At 64.2% G+C, this 20,005-nt stretch overlaps 2 protein-coding genes across 5 annotated transcripts; both read right to left on the bottom strand.

Moving 5' to 3' along the window:
* Positions 1-1,723: 1,723 nt before the first annotated feature.
* Positions 1,724-8,593, bottom strand: NPDC1 (neural proliferation, differentiation and control 1). 2 transcript variants are annotated; one of them, XM_039461388.2, is made up of 9 exons: positions 7,912-8,593; positions 4,992-5,138; positions 3,388-3,513; positions 3,138-3,308; positions 2,992-3,058; positions 2,835-2,919; positions 2,680-2,759; positions 2,224-2,320; positions 1,724-2,121 (listed from the first exon to the last, which is right to left on the bottom strand). In XM_039461388.2, the coding sequence occupies exons 1-9, from the start codon at positions 8,021-8,023 to the stop codon at positions 2,029-2,031; spliced, it is 978 nt and encodes a 325-aa protein (XP_039317322.2). In that variant the 5' UTR covers positions 8,024-8,593; the 3' UTR covers positions 1,724-2,028. The 2 variants fall into 2 exon arrangements, with proteins under 2 accessions (XP_039317322.2, XP_074250552.1); XM_074394451.1 differs by lacking the exon at positions 3,138-3,308 and having other exon boundaries at positions 7,912-8,591.
* A 2,375-nt stretch (positions 8,594-10,968) lies between these two features.
* ENTPD2 (ectonucleoside triphosphate diphosphohydrolase 2) lies at positions 10,969-16,066 on the bottom strand. Of its 3 annotated transcripts, none has more exons than XM_074394445.1 (9): positions 15,881-16,066; positions 14,318-14,435; positions 13,555-13,705; positions 13,266-13,425; positions 12,957-13,184; positions 12,340-12,594; positions 12,140-12,259; positions 11,344-11,478; positions 10,969-11,263 (listed from the first exon to the last, which is right to left on the bottom strand). In XM_074394445.1, exons 1-9 carry the CDS (start codon positions 15,995-15,997, stop codon positions 11,060-11,062), a joined length of 1,488 nt encoding a protein of 495 aa, XP_074250546.1. In that variant the 5' UTR covers positions 15,998-16,066; the 3' UTR covers positions 10,969-11,059. The 3 variants fall into 3 exon arrangements, with proteins under 3 accessions (XP_074250546.1, XP_074250548.1, XP_074250547.1); XM_074394447.1 differs by having other exon boundaries at positions 12,957-13,106; XM_074394446.1 differs by having other exon boundaries at positions 14,318-14,381.
* Between the last annotated feature and the right edge of the window lie 3,939 nt (positions 16,067-20,005).

The raw sequence follows: 20,005 nt of genomic DNA, 5'->3' as shown, positions 1-20,005 counted from the left end.
TCTCGTGGGCACCACTGAATCAGCTGTTAGCGAATATAAAGTGGGGAGAAAAATGTGAAAAGGAGACGGGCCTGGGCTCCCATCCTACGTCTTTCTCCTGGGCTGGATGCTTCCTGCCCTCAAACATCAAACTCCAGGTTCTTCAGTTCTGGGGCTCGGGCTGGCTCCCCTTGCTCCTCAGCTTGCAGACGGCCCATTGTGGAACCTTGTGATCGTGTGAGTTAATACTTCATAAACTCCCATCTATACACGTCACCCAGGCTGGCGTGCAGTGACGCAATCTTGGCTCTCCGCAACCTCCGCCTCCCAAGTTCAAGCGATTCTCCTGCCTCAGTCTCCAGAGTAGCTGGGACTACAGGTGGACACCATCACGCCAGGCTAGGTTTTGTATTTTAGTAGAGATGGGGTTTCACTGTGTTGCCCAGGTTGGTCTGGAACTCCTGGGCTCAGGCAATCCGCCCGCCTTGGCCTCTCAAAGCGCTGGGATTGCAGGCGTGAGCCACTGCACCCAGCCCCCCTTTATATATATATCAATCCTATTAGTTCTGTTTCTCTTAGAGGACCCTGACTGGCCAGGCATGGGGGCTCATGCCTGTAATCCCACCACTTTGGGAGGCCAAGGCAGGTGGATTACCTGAGGTCGGGAGTTTGAGACCAGCCTGACCAACATGGAGAAACCCTGTCTCTACTAAAAATAAAAAAATTAGCTCGGCATGGTGGCATGCGCCTGTAATCCCAGCTACTCAAGAAACTGAGGCAGGAGAATCACTTGAACCCAGAGTGCGGAGGTTGCAGTGAGCCGAGATCACGCCATTGAGCCCCAGCCTGAGCAACAAGAGTGAAACTCCGTCTTAAAAAATAAATAAGTAAAAATAAAATAAGAGAACCCTGACTAACAGAACACCAGGGCTGTCTCCCAGCTCCTAACAGCCACAAAGGAGCTTCTGAGCTCAATCCTCCTCCCTCCCCAGCCTCAGTGGGACAGAGTGTCAGCCCCTGCACCCTGGCCCAGTGCCGGCCGGATCCGGGCACCTTTGACCACACCGTCACCCTCCCTCCCTTGGCGCCTTCTTGCTCCTCCACATTTGGGAGTGGGTGGGCCAAACCCCAGCTCCAAGCATCCAGGCCCCCTGCCATCACAGCCCTCACCTGGGTTCACCTGCCTGTGCACGGCTGGGGTCACACAGGTGCCTCCGCCCCTCACCTGGCCACCTGCCTGTGCACAGCTGGGGTCACACAGGTGCCTCCGCCTGGAGCCCCTCCTCCATGTGCTGCAGGCCTGGAGTCCTCGGTCCCTGTGAGAAACCCAGACTCCATGTCTGCACCCTTTCCCGTCTGCCCGGAGACGGCAGCGCCCACGTCCACGTGTGTGTGGACCGTCCCTGGCTCCAGTCCTCTCTACCACACTGGATGGGGTCTTTGGGGCCATCAGGGCCGACTCTGGGAAGACCCAGCCCCATGCTCCCCGGGCTCCAGATCTCTCACTTGCAGAGAAGGGTGTGCAGAGCTGGGGTGAGGCCTAGGTGGGTTTGGGGGATGATCCCGTGACCTCTCCTCCAGCTCCATGGGAAGGTCCTCCTCATTAGGGGACAGAAATGCACTCTCCCTCTGGGGGTGCAACAGCAGACGCCAGGCCCCCTGCTCATGGGTCCATCAACCAGGGCCCCAAACGGGGGATGAGGGCGACGGAAGATTAACCCACGAGGGCCACACACACGGAAGCTGTGGGTCTGAAACAGACTTTAATTGGCTTTTGTCTCTGCAATTCCCCACCCATTCCTGGCTCTGTGGTTCTCCCTGACCCCTTCAGTTTGGGGGTCCAAACTGAACAGGAGAGGTGCAGGGGCACAGACGGTCTCCTGGCACAAAGGTGGGGGTCTCCCTGGCAAGGGTCCCCAGGGCCTGGCGCCCAAGGCCCAGACACAAGCACGCAACCTCAAAACCTGCTTTTAGTGGGAAGCTCCGGGCCCTGCCCCTCCCCCGGGGGTCACACGGTCAGGGAGCAGGTGGGCTCTGTCCACCTTCAGGTCATGGCAGCGCAGACGACGGGCCGGGGGCTGGCAGGGGCGCAGACAGCGCAGCGTGGTCGAACAGGGGGTTGCGCACCTCCATCTCTCCGGTCTGCGGACGTGGGCGTCAGGCCGGGCAGCGGGTGAGGCAGGGACACTTGCTGGGAGGGAACCCCACGAGACGGTCCCCCTCCCCGCACCCCGAGGCACTCACTGGGGCCAGGCCCGGGCACTCGTACACCGTGAAGTCTCCGTCCTCGTTCTCCTCGTCCGAGGAGGCCGTGTCCAGCTCCTTGGGTGGCTCTTTATGCCTGGGTGGGAGGGGAGCGCTGGGTCTTCCCCACGCCCTTGAGGTGCCTGTGGCCCAGTCTGGAAGTGGGCGCTTGGCCCCCCTCAGCCCTGGGGTGGCAGGGCAGCAGAGCCCAGGGTGAAGAGGAGGTGGAGGTGTAGTGGGTGCGGAGGCGTGGTGGGGGCGGAAGTGGAGGTGCAAGGAGGAGGTGAAGGTTAGGGTACAGGTGAGGGTGGCAGGGCCTGGGGTGAAGTTGGCCAGGGGAGGTAGGGGGGGAAGGGGGGAGATGGGGGTGGGGAGGTAGAGGGTGGTGGGGAGGTAGGGGTAGGGGGGAGTGGGTGGGGAGGTAGGGGGGGCGTCCGGGCGGGGGCAGCCGCTCACCGCTCCAGACACAGCATCTGCTGACGCTGGTGCTGGTAGTGGTACATCTCTGCGCTGTGTGCCAGCCGCTGGTCCCCGGGCTGCGGGAAGGCAGGGGCGAGGGTCAGGCGGTGGCCAGAGCCGGGTAGCAGCCTCAGGGCTAAAGGGGCACCCACCGAGGTCCGGGGTGCTGCTGCTGAGCCGGGGCCCTTCGCAGTCGCATAGTCGGCCTTCTGGGTCAGGCGGATCTCACGCTGCAGCCTGTGGGGAGCGGGGCCTGAGGCCTCTGGGGGTGCGGCGCCCTCCCTCCCCAGCCCGTGGCCGCTGGCTCACCTGCACCAGCAGACGGAGGCCACGGAGAGGGCGGCCACACCGGCCACACAGAACGCCAGGATCAGCACTGCGGGAGGGGGCGTGTGAGGGCGGCCTTCTGTGGGGAGGGGCCCTGCCGCCCCTGCCCGCCCCCAGCCAAGACCTACCGAGGGCAAGGCCGTCGCCATGCCCACCCCGGGGCTCCAGGGGTGACATGTGCACCGGCTCGGAGGACACGGGGGAGCCCAGGGAGGTGTGGGGCGGGGGCGTGGGGGCTCCTGGAGTTGAGGGGAGGCCCAGCTCCAGCCCCTGCCCCCTTGCTGAGAAGCCCAGGGTGGCTGCGAGAGAGGAGGGGTTAGAGAAAGGACAGCACTGGGCTGGGGCCTGGCCGTGGGGCAGGGGCCACGGGGGTCTCACCAGGCTCCAGGAGCCGCTGCCGGGCCTCAGGGAGAGGTGGAGTTGAGTATCTGGACTCCTTCCGAGCGAGCTCCTGGGCCAGGAAGTCAATCTCATCTTCCAGCCTGGGCTGGGGCTGGCCCCGACCTGGGGAGGGTGAGGGCCGTCAGGTGAAGGGGCCCGTCCAGGAGGCAGCCCCAGGCCTGGCCTTACAGGTTCCCCCTGGGGTGCCCGAGGACTGGACACCAGTCTGGGGGCCCTCTCCCTCCCACATAGCCATGGTGACAGTAAGGTACTTCCTGTAAGGGGCAGTGCTCCCCAAAAGTAAACACTGCAAGCTGCCCATGGCAGGGAAGTGGGGGCTGGAGGGCTTCTGGGCAGACCCTGCAGAGCCCAGGCCTGGGGAGCTTGGACCCCTCCTCCCCCGTGGTCACCGCAGCATGTCACACTGGGCAGCCCTTCGCCTGGGAGGGCCTGACGGCCCCAGACCTGGGTCCAGCTCCATCTGGGAAGGATGGGAGGTTTCATGGAGAGTGACATGAGGATCCCCCAGGCCTTGGACCCAACACCCTGCAAGGCTCAGGGGCCCCAGGGCCACCAGCACAGACCTAGGTGCCAAAGCTACAGGGTTCATTTTTTTTTTCTTTCTTTTTTTTTTTTTTTTTGAGACAGTTTCGCTCTTGTTACCCAGGCTGGAGTGCAATGGCGCGATCTCGGCTCACCGAAACCTCCGCCTCCTGGGTTCAGGCAATTCTCCTGCCTCAGCCTCCTGAGTAGCTGGGATTACAGGCACGCGCCACCATGCCCAGCTAATTTTTTGTATTTTTAGTAGAGACGGGGTTTCATTATGTTGACCGGGATGGTCTCGATCTCTTGACCTCGTGATCCACCTGCCTCGGCCTCCCAAAGTGCTGGGATTACAGGCTTGAGCCACCGCGCCCGGCCTTTTTTTTTTTTTTTTTTTTTTTTTGAGACGGAGTTTCGTTCTTGTTACCCAGGCTGGAGTGCAATGGCACGATCTCGGCTCACCGCAACCTCCGCCTCCTGGGCTCAGGCAATTCTCCTGCCTCAGCCTCCTGAGTAGCTGGGATTACAGGCACGCGCCACCACGCCCAGCTAATTTTTGTATTTTTAGTAGAGACGGGGTTTCACCATGTTGACCAGGATGGTCTCGATCTCTCGACCTCGTGATCCACCCACCTCGGCCTCCCAAAGTGCTGGGATTACAGGCTTGAGTCACCGCGCCCGGCCTTTTTTTTTTTTTTTTTTTTTTTGAGACAGAATTTCTCTCTGTCACCCAGGCTGGAGTGCAGTGGCGCGATCTCGGCTCACCGCAACCTCCGCCTCCCGGGTTCAAGCGATTTTCCTGCCTCAGCCTCCCTAGTAGCTGGGACTACAGGCGCTCACCACCACACTCAGCTATTTTGTATTTTTAGTAGAGATGGGGTTTCACCATGTTGGCCAGGCTGGTCTTGAATTCCTGACCTCAAGAGATCCACCCACCTCAGCCTCCCAACGTGTTGGGATTACAGGCGTGAGCCACCATGCCTGGCAATCTGCAGGCTTCCTCCGGGAGAGGCCCACTCGGGGCAACCCCCCATCGACCTCCCACTTTGCTCTCGTACCCGGAGGCCGGCGTGTCCTGGGCACACAGACCCCGTGCTGGTCCTCCTGGAAGGGCTGCAGGCAGGGCCCACAGGCATGGGCACCAGGGGGACACCGTGCCCGCCTCTTCAGGGCACAGTCCAGGCTCCCAGGACAGGCGGCTGCATCTGGGAAGGAAGCAGAAGGCAGGGCCGGCTCACAGCTCCACAGAGCTCGGCCCCCAGACACAGCAGCCCCGCCCCAGCCACCCACCCCCGCCCCCCAGAGCTGGCGGGGCCTGGCTCTGGCCATTGTTCTGGACAGGCCTTTCCTCCCCACTGCCAGGGCTCAGAACCAGGAAGCAAACAGTCCTAGGACTTATCCGAACTACCCCGCCCCACCCACTCCCCAGGGACCACGTCCAGGCCTGAAAGAGACCCCGGCTTGGAAGCTGAGTGTCACCATCCAGGCAGTGCTGTGCCATGCAGCCCCCAAGCCCAGCCTCCGGCCTCAACATGCCCCACAACCAGCCAGGAACCCCGGTCCAGATCGGGAGTCCCAGAGGGAGGGGCTGAGGTCTGTCTCTGAGGAGGGCGACCTGTGCCAGCTGGCGGCCTCTCCCTGCATGCCGCTCTCTCCTGAACCAGCACCGAACGAGTGTGCAGCCTGGAAGCGTGGCTGCTCCTCCAGCCTCTGGCTTGTCCCCCAAGCACCGAGGAGAACTAGGATGGGGTCTGTGGCCTCACTTGCCTCAGACACAGAATGCAGGCAAGTCACTCCCACAGCCACACCACCAGGGGCTGCAGTCAGGGGCCAGAGGCCCCCGAGGGCCTAAGGAGGCCGGATAGGCAGGGCTGGGGACTGCAGGCCAGGCTCTAGCTCTCCAGTTCCTACCCACACTCTCTCACTGAGGGGCCCAGGCCACGGTGCCAGCTTATACATGTGGCTAATCAATCCTATCTTGGTGCTGGAGAACAGGGCAGGGGGGCAGTGGCCCTCTCTGCCTCAGTTTCCCCTCTGGGATAAAGAAGCTGAGTTGCCTCAAAGGTAAGGAATGTCACCAGTCACAGTGAGCCAGTGGACCCAGGGGAACCCCAGGAGGGCCATCAACCCTGCCTGGGGAGCCTGCAGTGGGCCCTCTGGCTAGCCAGCACTCTTCCCCCACCCAGCCCCACACTGCACACTGCAGGGAGGATGACCCGGGGCCTGGCGCCACAGGGGGCATCTGTCCTTCTCCAGACCTTGGCTGGCTGGCTGGGTTTCCTTGGTAACCCGACACTCAGTGCCTTCAGCCTGTCAGCCTCCCTTCAGGGCAGTTCCAGCAGCCTCAGCAGCCCCAGTGGCAGGTGGGCACCACAGGCACCACCCACCCTCCACGACCTGGAGCAGCAGCCTTCAGTATCAGAGGGCTGTGCCAGGACTTGGGCATGTTAAACATTGAGCCTGTGCCAGCAGGTCCACCCGGGGCCCACCCACACGCTCGGCACCTGGGGAGCGAGGCGGTCCCTGTCCCTGTGCTGATAACGCACAGTCTGCCATGCCAACGCCTGGGGCCTGAGGTGCAAAGCCAGCTCTAGGGTCTGGGTTCCTGGCTCCTCCCAGCCCCTGAGTCCCCAGCCCAGGAGCCTCCATCCACCGCTTCCTCCTCCTGAGACGAGGTCCCAGGGACAGCAGCAGCTGGAGAGTGGCTGACACCTCACCTAACGTCTAGGCTGCCCGAGGGCCTCTCCCTTCCAAGCACCCGGCACTGGGAGTGGGAGGGGCTCCCTGAGGGGGGCCTTGCCAGGTTTCCCAGTGAGGCAGGCACGAAGCCACAGAGACTGGTGAACTGAGGCCTGGCATCCGCTGCCCACCTGGGCTCAGCACAGCAGCTATCAGCCCTGGTTCCTGAGAAGGTGGCCTCCACCTTTCCTGCCTGAGCAGGCTCTGACTCCCGGAAGCCCCTTCTGGTCATGCCCACCTCCCATGCAGAGGCACTGTGCCCAGGAAGAAGCCGGCCCTGCGAGGCCACACACACAGAAGCAGACTGCCCTGGGTAGCATCAGCTGGGCCACATTCCATCTAACTTCTCCGTGCCTCAGTTTCCTTAACTGTAAAACAGACTCACAGCACCTCTTCTGCAGGGCTGCCAGGAGGATTGCAGGAATGCACAGTCACAAAGTCTCCCAGTTCAGCCCCACCCCACCCCACCCCACCCCAGAAAAAGGTGAGCTTTGCATCCCGGGTTCCCGCAGACCTCTGCTCCCGGGAGCCTCAGGGCCCATCTGTGCAGCCAGGGAGGGTGTCCCACGACCCTGGGCTTATCACCCTCCTCCGGAGCTCCCCTGCAGGCCTCAGACCCAAAGGCAGAATGTCAGTGCCCTCAAGGGCAGGGGGTGCAGGAGGAAGCTGAGGCAACCACAGCCTCCCCCCATTGAAGCTAGAACAGCACCCCGAGCCTACGCCATCAAGTGCCCCTGGAACACCAGCGCCCACCATGGCGCACCAGGCCGGTGTCCAGCGCCAGCTGAGGCATGAGGACAGACAAATCAGCACGGACGCCCCGACCCCGGCACGCACACGGGCAGCGAGGCCGGCGGGCACTCAGGGCCAGCCCCGCACCCGCAGGAGCCCCGAACCCGGAGACACACACACAGACCACGCAGGACAGACTCCCGGTGGGCCCGCCCAGAGCCAGATGGCCGCGGCGCCGAGGCCTAAGCCAGACCGGCTCCCGGCGGAAGACGCCGCGAACTTCAGCTTCGCCTCCGAGAACCGGCAGAAGCCCCATCCGCGCCGCGTCCTCCGGTCGGGCCTGTTAATCGCAACCCGGGCTAGGCGGGGCCGCCGTCAGCAGCCGACCGGGCCTGCAGGGCCTGCGGGCCTGGGCGGGACGAGGGCGGCGGCGCCCGCAGCGCGGTCCCTGCCCGGATATACCGGCCCCGGGGCGCCCCGCGGCTGGCACCCAGCGCGCTCGCTCACCCGGGTGGCCGGCGGCGGCCCCGCGCAGGACGGCGCCGAGGATGAGGCCAGTGAGCAGCAGCCGCAGCAGCCGCAGGTGCCGCGGGGAGGGCGGGGGCAGCGGCGTCGCCATCCTTCAGCGCCGCCGCCGGGGCAGCATGGCACCGCGGGGCCGGGGGCTCGGCGCGGGGTCCGGGCTCCGCGTCGGGAGCAGCGGAGGCGGGAGGCGGCGGACGGAGGAGGAGGAGGAGGCGGAGGCCGAGGCCGAGGAGGAGGAAGAGGAAAGCGGCGGGCGGCGGCGCTGACGCTGCGGCGCGGATCCGGGATGGAGGCGCCGGCGGGGCGCGCGCGGGGACTGCGCCTGCGCGCTGCACCTGCGAGGGCGGGAGGCTCCGGGCTGCGCCCCCTCCCCCACCGGGTTCTGGTCCCCGCTGCCGGCCTCTCCGGACCTCTTTCGGCCCGGGGGTGTCTGGGCACCTGCGGGTTCGGCAGCCGGTGCCGCTCCCAGAAGTCCGGCTGGGTTTGGGTCGCAGGTGGGCTTCCCGGGAGGCGCTCCCTTCTGGCTTATTTCTTGCGGGACTCCCGGCCCCTCACCCGCCCCCGCAACTGGCAAAGGACCTGCCGGGGCCCAGCATCGGGAGCACACAGGGCCACGGGAGCGCCGGGCGCACGCAGACAGGTGCGCACGAGCTGAGCAGGCGCGCAGGGAGGCTCAGGTGTGCCTGCAGAGGCAGGAGCACCCCCACTCGCGGGGAAAAGCAAATGCAGGAACGCAGAACGGCCCCGGCCCCGACTGCTGCTCTGGCTGGAGCCCCAGCGGCCGCGCTCGGCGAGGCCACCAGGGGGCAAGAGTGACCCGGAGCCACCGAGGACCGAAGCTGGGAGCTGTCCAAGGTGGTCCTGCTCCCCAGGTGACAGCCTTTCAGCTCCCCAGGACACCGGGCATTTCTTTTTTTAAATTATATATATATATGTATATTTTTTTGAGACGGCGTCCCTTCGCCCAGGCTGGAGTGCAGTGGTCCCATGTTGGCCCACTGCAACCTCCGCCTCTCGGGTTTAAGTAATTCTTGTGCCTCAGCCTCCCGAGTAGCTGGGATTACAGGCACACACCACCACGCCCAACTAATTTTTGTATTTTTGGCAGAGACAGGGTTTCACCACATTGGCTCAGCTGGTCTCGAAGTCCTGGCCTCAGGTGATCCACCTACTTCAGCCTCCCAAAGTGCTGGGATTACAGACATGAGCCACTGTGCCCGGCTGACAACGGGCATCTCTGATGCCCCCCTTGCACCTCAGCTGTTGCCTCCCAAGAACACGCCCTCTCCATCCCACTGGAAAACTCCTTTGACTCAGTCATTCAGAGAACAAGAGTGAGCCCTCCAACCTGGGGTGTCCCCTTGGTCCTTCCAGTCTCAGAACTCCAAAGCTGGGGCTGGCTGCCCTCAGGTTTATCAAATGACTCAAAAAAAAAAAAAATGGTGTTGGGGGAGGGAGGAGCAGAATAAGAACTACCACGAGAGCACTGAGCAGACAAAGGCAGTGTCTGAGCTCACTTCCCAGAAAGGGGAGGGGCGAGTGGGCAAGACCAGGGCTTCCTGTCCTGGAGAAAACTGGCTTGGGGAGGGGCTGCAGGATGCTTCTTGGGAGTGCAGGACACTCAGTCCGACGGGAGAAGGGCAAGGTGCCCTGTGCCATCTCATGGCTCCACAGCCAGGTTCTGTGCAAGACTCCTGCCTCTGTGGGAGGGGCCCTGGGTCCCTCCTGGTCCTGATCTCAGCTCCCTCTACGACATCTCCTGATGAGGGCCTGCCCTCCCTCCAGTCTCCACCAGCACTGACTGCCCCTGGTCCCTACCTTCACCCCAGCTGTTGCTTCACCCCAGGCCTGCTGGACCAGGCAACCTCCAGGCTGGGCTAGGTCACCAGCGCAGATCTGGATGTGATGGTTTTGGGGAATTCTGCTGGCCAGCGAAGCCTTAAGGGCCCAGGAACACCCCCTTGGGCCAGCCATCCTGCAGCTGCTCTAGGCTGCCATGGCACAGCAGGGGAACAGCCATTGGCCCAGGCCTGGCTCTAGAGCGGAAGACAGGAGGGAAAGCTGGTGTCCACCCTCAAGACGGAGGCAGGCCTGTGCACCAGTGCAGCGGGAAGTCGGGGCACAGGCAGCAGCAGGACGCCCTCCCCACACACATGCTCTTTTCACTTCTCTGGGAAAAACTTTTTTTTTTTTTTTTTGAGACGGAGTTTCGCCCTTGTTACCCAGGCTGGAGTGCAATGGCGCGATCTCGGCTCACTGCAACCTCCGCCTCCTGGGCTCAGGCAATTCTCCTGCCTCAGCCTCCTGAGTAGCTGGGATTACAGGCACGTGCCACCATGCCCAGCTAATTTTTTGCACTTTTAGTAGAGAGGGGGTTTCACCATGTTGACCAGGATGGTCTCGATCTCTCGACCTCGTGATCCACCCGCCTCGGCCTCCCAAAGTGCTGGGATTACAAGCTTGAGCCACCGCGCCCGGCTGGAAAAACGTTTTATTAGAAAATTTTACAAGTAGGTGCTGGGCTGGCTGCCAGCCCGTGGGCTGTGACCCTCCCCACTACAGACCCAGACTCCACAGAAGGAACTTCTGAGGCCCCTGATTCTCAGCACCAAGGCCCTACTCCTGGGAGACCCAACCCTGAAGAAGAGAAGGAGGAGCATGGAGCCTGGAGTGACACCCAGGCTGAATCGGGCTGGAGCGGCCCGAGGAGCTGGATTGAGCTCTCTGCCCACCTGGACCCCTGTAGGTGTGGGCACCTGAGTCTCGATTCCCATTTCCCAGGCTGCCCTAGGGGAAGAGATACTGTGAGTGGGGTGGAGGGATGGAGAATAAGTCTCGGAGGGAGGCGTGAGGGATAGAGGGGTGGGAGGAGGGGTGGGGGGATAGAGGGGTGGGGGTGGAGGAGAGGGGAAGGGTAAGGGATGGAGGGTAGGGGAGGGGTGGGGGGAGGATGCAGGATACAGGGGTGGGTGGAGAGGTGGGTGGAGAGGTGGGGGTACAGGGGTGAGTGGAGGGGTGTGGGTGGGTGGAGAGGTGGGGTACAGGGGTGGGGGTGGGGGTACAGGGGCTGGAGGGGTGGGGGTACGGGGGGGATACAGGAGAGAGATGGGGCAGCTGTCCCCACTGGCCGCTAAATGGCGCTCGACAGCTTAGCGGAGTGCACCTGCCGCAGCAGCAGGACAAGCGAAGCCAGGAGCGCGGAGGTGAAGATCAGCAGGAGGACGACCCACGAGCTGAAGTCTGTGCCCTTGCGCAGCCCCGGCGGGTCGGCGGGGATCAGGTTGGTCAGGTTCAGCATGTAGCCCAGCGCCCAGCCCACCGCGGTGTCCGCGGCCTGCGGTGAAGGGCGTGGCCTCAGCTCCCGCGAGGCCCCGCCCACGACTGGCCCCGCCCCGCCCGCCCCGCCCCGCCCACCTTCTTCTGGAAGGTCACGCCGCTGAAGGTGCGCTCGTCGAAGCCGTAGCCGCGACTCAGCAGCTGCTGCACAAACGTGGCCCCAGCGCAGTAGTCGGCCAGGTGGGCCCGCTGCCCTGGCACTCGAGCCTGCAGCTGGGGCGCGGGCGGGACACCATCAGGCAGGCGGCGAGCAGGAGGTCTCGGCCCCACGGGGAGAGTGGCCGGCGTACTGCCACCCTCCGCAGCTAGAGACCACCACCTGGGCTCCGACACGTGCGGCAAGACGCAGCCCTGTGGGCAACCCCGCAGGGCACCCTTCTATCCCTCCCCAGCCAACGCCCCTGCCTGGAAGGCCAGTGACGGGGAGCAGGAGGCAGCAACACCTTGGTGAGTGGCCAGGGAAACAGGACGAACCCGAGGCCTGAGTCTGCCCGCTGGCTCACCACCCTTCCCCACCTCCCCGACCCTAGTCTGAGACTAGGTCCTGGGAGGACGGTGTAGGGCCTTGCTCACCACCCCAGTCCTGGGACGACTGGCACATTTCTCCACTGGGCACACTCCCCAACCCCACTTCTGTTTTCCCTTGCATGGCACTATGGAGGGACCAGTGGCAGAAACCAGAAACCTGGGTACTGAGCGGCCTCCCCTCTGCCCTCCAGGTCTGGGATGAGGGTCGGGCCTGGGGAAGTTTCTCCAGCCCACTGTCTGGTTCACAACCTCCTGGTCACAGCCCTCCACCTCTGCACGCAGGGCTGGGGAGGCATGTGGAGGCCGAGCCCTTCCCCAGGGCCCTGGAGGAGGGGAGTGGGCTCACCTGGGCCCAGGTCTGGTTGCAGACATTCACCGAGGCTGCCTCCAGCTGCTGCAGAGTGGCCACAGGCAGCCCCATCGAAGTCCGCAGGAAGTCCACAGTGTAGAAGAAGGCAGAGAAGGCCTGTAAGGCAGCACAGTCACACCGGGACCGGACCCGGCTGCTCAGGGCACCTGCCGCCACCCCTGTCTGCCCCTACTCACGATAAAGTTTCCAGCCACCGGGGGCTGGAAGACCCCATTGAAAGAGCATCGGGAGAAGGAGCAGGAGGAGAAGCTGAAGAGCCCAGAAACCAGATCTCGGCAGAGGTGGGGGTCACTGCTCCCTGACAGGCTGACCCTGGCACTGCTGTTGAAGGCCCGGGGCCGCTGAGCCGCAGTACAGGGCGACTGGTACACATCCCCGAGCAGCACTTGGGTGGAGAAGCCCCTCGGCCAGCAGGGGTGGAAGCCGTGGGTCTGCGGGGATCCTCAGCATGACCAGGTGGCCTCACTGCCACTCCAGAGGACCAGCCCGACGAACCGAACCTCCCCCAGGTCTGAGTCTGGCAGCCTCACTTGGGTGCCCAGGGCAATCCATGGCCCACTGCCTGCTTGAGAGAGCCCAGCCCACCACCCAGGCTCCCCCTGAGAGCCGTCCCAGCCCTCCCTTCTCCAGACGCAGCCCGGCCACCGGGCCTTTGCTCAGGCTCTGGTCCTCCCAGCTGACTTTCCAGCCAGTTACAGCCCAGCCTGGAGAAGCCCTCCACAGCTCGGCGGCTGTCCAGGCTCTGCCGCAGGAGGGTACTGTGCAGTGCAGGGCAGCCAGGGTGGAGGGGCACCTGGAGAGCGCTGGCCAGCAGCCTCTGGAGGACCTGGTCGCGACCATAGCAGAGGAAGCTGTGGGTGTAGACTCGGTAGTTCTGGCCGTAGAGACGCAGCTGAACCTCGTTGGCTCTGTCCTCCGCTGGACCGGGCGTCTCAAAGGTGATCTGGGTGGAGGCACCCCCCAGGTCCATGGCCCCCAGCGTCCCCTTCCGTGGCCGGAACCACCGGCCCACCCAGCCGTACTGTGAAGAGGGGAGTGTGGGGTCACCCAGGTGCCAAAGGCGCCCATGCCCACTGGCTCTTCGGCTGGCTGCCAGGCCCACCTTGATGAAGTTCTCCAGCAGGTAGTTGGCAGTCACCCAGCCGAACACGCCCTCATCCTGGCCAGAGAGGATGCGGGCACCACGGAAGTCAAAGGGGTACTGGGTCAGCGTGTGCGTCACCGCCGCGAGCACACTGGCCGAGGCCTCTGGGTTGGTCAGGCTGTAAAACACAGAGAACTCCAAGAGGCCTCCTCCCCAGGTGACCGTGAGCCTGCGGCAGGGGTGCTTGGGGTCTGCTCCGCAAGGGGAAGGGCTGTCAGGGGACAGGCCAGGGGACAGGCACACTCACTTGAGCAGGCGCATGCCCGCTGTGGCTCCCAGGTAGAGGGGCGTGCCCGCATGTCTCTCTCTGGGCACATCCCGAAGCGCCTGTTCAAGGCATTCAACCAGACTCTGGCCGGCCCCAGGAGGGTTGTCTGCATAGCTGGAGATGCCCCCACCTAGAGAGAGGCAGAGAGATGAGCCCATGCCTCACAGGCAGCCCCTAGGTGGGCCACCAGCCAGGAGAGTAAGGGTGGGGGTGGGAGAGCTTGGGTTCTAGGCCAGGTGGCACACCTTCCCGGCTTAAGCCCCCAGAAACGCCCAGCTTGGAGACAAAGGGGCCCAGGTGCCACCCAGAGACCAAGGCTGTGCCCGCTGAGTGGGTGTGGGTGCAGGTGCTACAACAAAGCCTTGGGCATCGTTGACCCAGGGCGGCCTCCTGGGGCCTGCCTGGGTGTGCCCACCAGGCCCCCAGACCTCCACCTGCTCCATCAGAGACACAGAGGCCAATATTGGGCCAGGCAAGGCCCAAACCTCCCACCTGCTGCCTCAGCTTCCTTTCCAGAATACAAACCACTCCTACCCGATCCAGGCGCAAAGCGCCCAGCCTCTCAGTTTCTAGGGCTTCTGCCTGGAGTGAGCCCCACCCAGCACTAAGCAGAAGGCACTAAGTGCTTGGACCTGCCTGGGCTAAGGCTGGAGGGGGCCCCAGGGACCCTGGCTAAGGCTGGAGGGGGCCCCAGGGACCCTGTGCTGAGTGGGCGTCCTGGCTGGGGCGTGCCGGGCCTCACCTGAAACGTCACAGGAGCTGTGCTGGCCCACGATGCCCGTGTCATTCTCCTTGTCTGCTGGCCACTTGTAGACAAACATGGACGTGTGTGAAGAGCCAGCATCCAGGACGATGCCGTACTGGGGGAGGGGAGGGAGTCGGCCTGGGGTGTCCGGGGTTCTGAAGGCCTCACTGTTTGGTGCCTCCAGCTTGCCACTCCCCCCCAGTCATGTGCCAAGCCTCATGCTGAGGCTCAGAGGGGACCAAGACAGCCACGGCTGGAAGGAGAACAGGGCGGCAGGTGACTCTTCCCTCCTGACTGCCTGCAGCTGGCATGCCAGGCTCAGGGCAACAGCCCTCCTGGGAAGGGCAGACTGAGGGACTGAGCCAGGGACAAGGGGCCCCACGGACTTTTCCCCAGGGGCACAAGGAGGTCCCCAGGTTCAAGGGGAGGAAGTGCCGCTGCAGGAGGAACCCCTGGAGCCACTCTTCCTCCCCTCTCCTTCCTCCCCTCTCTTTTTCCTTCTCCTCTGACCCCAGCCCAACCTGAGGATGGGAGAAGCAGGGCCCCAGGGGAAGAAGGCCAAACTGAGGCTGGCTATGGGCCTCAGAGCAAAGCCATCCCTGTTGAAGACACGCTCTCCCCAGGCCTCCAAGCCAGGGCCAGAGATAAGGTGGTCCTGCCTTGCTGGGGGCGCTGGGTGGGCCTTCCTGCAGACCTGGGCAGCGTGAGCTCGGAGACACCCCTTTCCAGCTCCTGCTCCAGCGTCCCGGATCCACCTGGAAAGCTGGGGACCAGCCTCCCAGGCCCGGGTGCCAATTCCAGCCTTCGAGAGGGCTGCAGTAGTCCACACCAGTCCACCCAGACCAAGAGCCTCTCCAGAGCCGAGCGTCAATAGGCCAGCAGGTCCACTGCCACCCGGCCGAGGGCCACAGAGCTCTCAGCTTCCGACTCCCCTTTGGATTTGGGGGGCTCGGCTCCACCTTACCCACTACAAGCCCAATAAAGGGTTAAAGTGGCCGACAAGAGGACCTGCTGGAGGGGAATCTGGGCTAGCCTGCTCCAAGCCTTTGTGGACCTGCCAGGCCTGCTCCAGTCAAGGCCGCCCTTGAGTCCGGAGGGGGCCCTGGGCCCTCGGGCTTTTTGATTCTCGCCTGGGCTGAACAGTCCGCACCGTCAGGGAGGTGGCCCAGGGTAGAAGTGGCTCGGGGTGCCCCTGGGGGCCCGCACAGGGCCGAGGGCAGCGTCCGGCAGCACCCAGAGGGCATCCCGGCGCTGTATCCTGCGAGCAGGGACACAGCCCCTGGGCCGCACTGACGGCTCGGCGGCCGGCGCGGAATTCCCGGGACTGGGTCCTCCAGCACCTCGTCGCCGTGGAAGCGCCACCGCTGTCCCGCGTTCCCGGGCCGGAAGAGCAGAGCGCGGAGCCGGGGATCCCACCCGGCCCGCCAGGAGTACAGCGCGGTGGGGGTCTCGGGCTGAGCCTGCTCGGGCTCCCAGCCGCGCCCCCACCCCGCCCCCCGGCTCCCCGGCCCGGCCCGGCCCGCTGCTCCCCGGACGAGCGCTGGGTGCCAGGGCGCGCACCTTGAGGGCGGGCGGCTCCCGGACGTCGCGGGTGGGGACGCACAGTAGCAGCAGCCCGGCGAGGCCCGCGGCGGCCAGCAGCAGCGGCGGCAGCAATGACAGCATCTTCCCGGCCATGGGCGCGCGGGACGACGACGCGTGGACCCGGAGACCGCGGGGAGCCGAAGCCGGAGGTGGCTGGGGCCAGGGGGCGGGGCGAGCGAGGGGGCGGGGCGGCGGTAGGCTCCGGTCACGCCCACGGGCGGATCCGCCTCCGCGCCCGGCTCCCCGCGGTCCGGCCGGCGCAGGTGAGAGGCGCCTCCCGGGTCCGTGGCCCCCCTTCCCCTTCCCGCCCGCTCTGCAAGGGCTCCCCCGTGGAGGCCGGAGGCCGGAGACCCGGCGTGCGGTGGGCGGGCGGCTGGTTCCGAGGGTCCCGAGCTGAGAACCGCGCGTGTTCCTGGCCTAGCCTGGGAGGCCGGACTAGCTGGCGGGAACGAGGCGCCGGCAGCCGCGGGAGTCAGGCGGGCCCGGGCCGGGGCTCAGGAGGACGCGGGGGGCCGGCACCTGCTTTGGGGCGAAGCCCCGAGCCCGACCCCCCGGCCGGTGAGGACCGAGTAGGCCTGCGGGAGCCCCTGAGCCAGCGCGGAGACGCTCAGCCGACCCAGGCGAGACCCACGCCGGAGGCCCGAGTCAGAGCCGCCTCACCTGGGCGCGCGCTGAGGACGCGGCGGCGGGAAGCGCAGGGACGGCCCGGCTCACACCGAGCGGGACGCAGAAGGACGCAGCGCAGACGGGCAGATGTCCCTTCCTCCCGGCCCAGTGCCTCCCAGTGCCCGCTGTCCTGAGGCCGCAGAGGCTTCCCCAGGACGGGAGCCAGAGGGGCCTCTCCACAGCCCGAAGACAAGAAAGAGGGACCCCAGGCCAGCAGGGTTGGGGTGCGGGACGGCAACAGGCTTCTGGGTAAGGCTGGGGCAGGTGACGCGCAGCTGGCCCTAGACCCGAGCCCTGCCCCTCCGCCCCGGACACGGCTGGCCTTTCGGGGGGCGCTGCCTCCACAGGCCCTGCATCCCAGCCCGGCCAGGGGTGCCCCCCTCGCGCCTGCTGCAAAGTGGAAATTCCTGTCCCAGTAATTCCGGCCACACGGCGTCAGGGGCTACGAGGCCAGACCAACAGGGACTGCGGGCTGCTGGGGCCCACAGGGCAGCCTCCTGGGACAGGGTCCAGACCATGCCCGCCTCTGGAACAGGCGGCGACAATTGTGCTGGGATTGCCACTGGGGGTGAGGATCTGGCGTCACAGGCCCAGCAAAGGCGTCTTTCTTCTAGCTCAGGACCCCAAAGGGAGGGGTGGGAGCCCTGGGAAGCAGCTTCACTGCCTCCCAGCCTCAGAGCCCAGCCTGGTGGGGCGCAGCAGACAGTCTCTGGGTGTGGCTGGTGCTGAGCTCCAGGCCTCAGGCCCTTTTCCCACGCTGACCCCAGGCCTTTCTTCTACCCTGAAAGCCCAGAGGAGACAGAGGCACGCACAGTACATCATGCCTGAACAGAGAGGAACAAAGGCGCCCAGAGGCAGGGGCTGTGGCCCCCCCCCCACTGGCCTGCCGGTGCCCCTGGCACCCCCACGCTCTGCCAGGCCCAGCGGGGCTTCCTGGTGTTCTGGACTGTCTTTCACGGACAAAAAGTCCAGGCCAGGGAGCAGGAGCCCTGCCAGGCCTGAGAGGATGGGGAGGGAGAGGGAGGCCTGGACTCTGCCCTGGGGAGACAGGCTCGTGGCTGAGTGCCCAGCTTTGCCTGTGGAGTGAGAGAGGCAGGGAGCCCAGAGGGGCCAGGACAGAGGAAGACGTTGAGATCTCTCAGAGTGAGGGTGGGGGAACACCCCTTCCCGGCATGGACTCAGGGACCCTGGAAGGCGGACCTGGGGTAGTGTCAGACAGAAGCTGGCAGAAGCAAAAGGGGTGGAGGGGGCTCTGGGTGGGGCAGCCCCCAACCTCTGGGACCCTCTCGGGGGTGGGGGCTCCAGATGTCTTTCACATGGCCTGGCCCAGGCTGTGCTGGAAAAATTTGGATGCAGAGAGGTTCGGGGAGAACCCCCAGGAGGATCCTCAGAGCCTCCCTCCCACACAGGCCTCAGACCTCCCAGGGCCTTCACCAAGGCCTGCTGAGATCTTGGCTGCCTTGCTTGCCTCAGTCTCCCCATCAGAAGCCTGTGCTTTGTGGCTCATGCCTGTAATCCTGGATGGAAGCAGCACAGAGGGTTCCTTTGGGAGGTCGAGGCGAGGTCAGGAGTTCAAGACCAGCCTGGCAAACGTGGTGAAACCCCATCTCTACTAAAAATACAAAAATTAGCCAGGAGTGGTGACGAGCACCTGTAATCCCAGCTACTCGGGAGGCTGAGGCAGGAGAATCCTTTGAACCCAGGAGGCGGAGGTTGCAGTGAGCCAGGTCACTGCACTCCAGCCTGGGCGACAGAGCGAGACTCCATCTCAAAAGAAGCTTGCTCTGTGGCTGAAACACCTTAATTGTGAAAGGCCTTTCACTCATTGCTCCCTTTTTCATGTACTCATTAAGTCATTCAACAAATGCTTACTGAGTACCTCCTGAGGGCTGAAAGCCAGGCCAGCCTGCAGGAACACACAGCCCTGTGGGGAGGGCACCCACTGGCCTGGGGAGCGCAGACTTTGCAGAGGCCCCCGAGAGGCGGGGAAGCCCCTGCTGTCCCGTTGGAGGTGGGAGACACAGAATGGGTGGCAGGACCCCGTCCGTGGTCTCTGAGGTGCTGCATGTTCTGGGACTCGCTTCTTTCATCACATTTCACGTTTGGGATTCACCCTGTGGACACTGAAAGGTGTGGCTTGTTCATTTCTTGCTCTGCCGGGTCCCGTGAGTGAGAACGTGCGGATGGCGTGTTGCTGCAGCTACTGAAAAGCGTCTGCTTTCGGCCGTGCTGAGGTTGCTGCTCGCACATGCGCACTGTTGTTTTTTTTTTTTAAACGGAGTCTCTCTCTGTCGCCCAGGCTGGAGTTCAGTGGTACGATTCCGGCTCACTGCAACCTCTGTCTCCTGGGTTCAAGTGATTCTCTTGCCTCAGCCTTCCAAGTAGCTCAGATTACAGGCAGAGAGGTTCGGGGAGAACCCCTGGGAGGGTCCTCAGAGCCTCAGCACAGCCGGCAACCACGCCTGACTTATTTTGTATTTTTAGTAGAGACAAGGTTTCACCGTGTTGGCCAGGCTGGTGTCAAACTCCCGACCTCAGGTGATGCCTCGGCCTCCCAAAGTGCTGGGATTCCAGGCATGAGCCCCGGCGCCCGGCCACACACGTGCAGTCTTGTGAGCCCTTCTCTGTCTCACAACAGAGTTGCTGGTTGTAATTCGAGTGTGTGTTCAGCTTCTCTAGCAAGTGCCAAGTTATTTTTTGAATGATGGCTGCAGCTGCGCCGTGAGCGTGACAGCTTTGGCTGCCCCCACATCTCCATCAGCATCTGGTGTTGTGCAACCTTGGGATTTCAGGGAAGCTGCTGAGGGCAAAACGGTGTCTCGTTTTGACTTTAGTATGCATTTCCCAGGTTCCCAAAGACGCGGGGCGGGGGGGATGTCTCGCAGTGCCTCCGGCAAAGCCAGGCTCCACGGCTTCTGTCCACTGGATGCCTGCCTTGCTCCTGCCGACCTGCAGACGCCCTTGTGTCCCGAACCTGGTCCTGCAGCCGGTAAATGGTGAAGGTTCTCCTTGCTCCTCTGGGGCTACGTCTCAGTAATCTGCTATGAGATCATCAAGATGCTCTCCCTCGTGCTTCCTGAAGGCGTTCTGGTTTTGCTGATCACAGCTTCGATCCTCCTGGAGGTGGTGTGTGTGTGCAGGACGTGAGGAAAGGGTCCGGCTCACCTTTTCCCGTGTGTGAAACCAGCTGTCCCAGCGCCACGTGTCACGTGGCCCCCTGTGCAGTGTCTGCACAGCCTCCCCCCGCCCCCACCCAGGCCGGCTGCAGCCCAGGGCTCTGTTTGGGGTCTCTCTTCATTAGCTGAGCACCCTCCGCCGCTCAGGCCTCCTCCCCAGAGCCTTCGAGCACCGCTTGACCTCTGGGAAGAGGGACTGTGCCTTCAGTCCATTGCTCCATGGGGCTGTTCTGTGTCCTTTGCTTGACCATGGAAATTT

Source organism: Saimiri boliviensis, chromosome 2, assembly GCF_048565385.1.
Source record: "Saimiri boliviensis isolate mSaiBol1 chromosome 2, mSaiBol1.pri, whole genome shotgun sequence".
Lineage (NCBI taxonomy): Eukaryota > Metazoa > Chordata > Mammalia > Primates > Cebidae > Saimiri > Saimiri boliviensis.
Note: the sequence above shows the minus strand (reverse complement) of the source record. Positions and strands in the feature narration are given on the sequence as shown.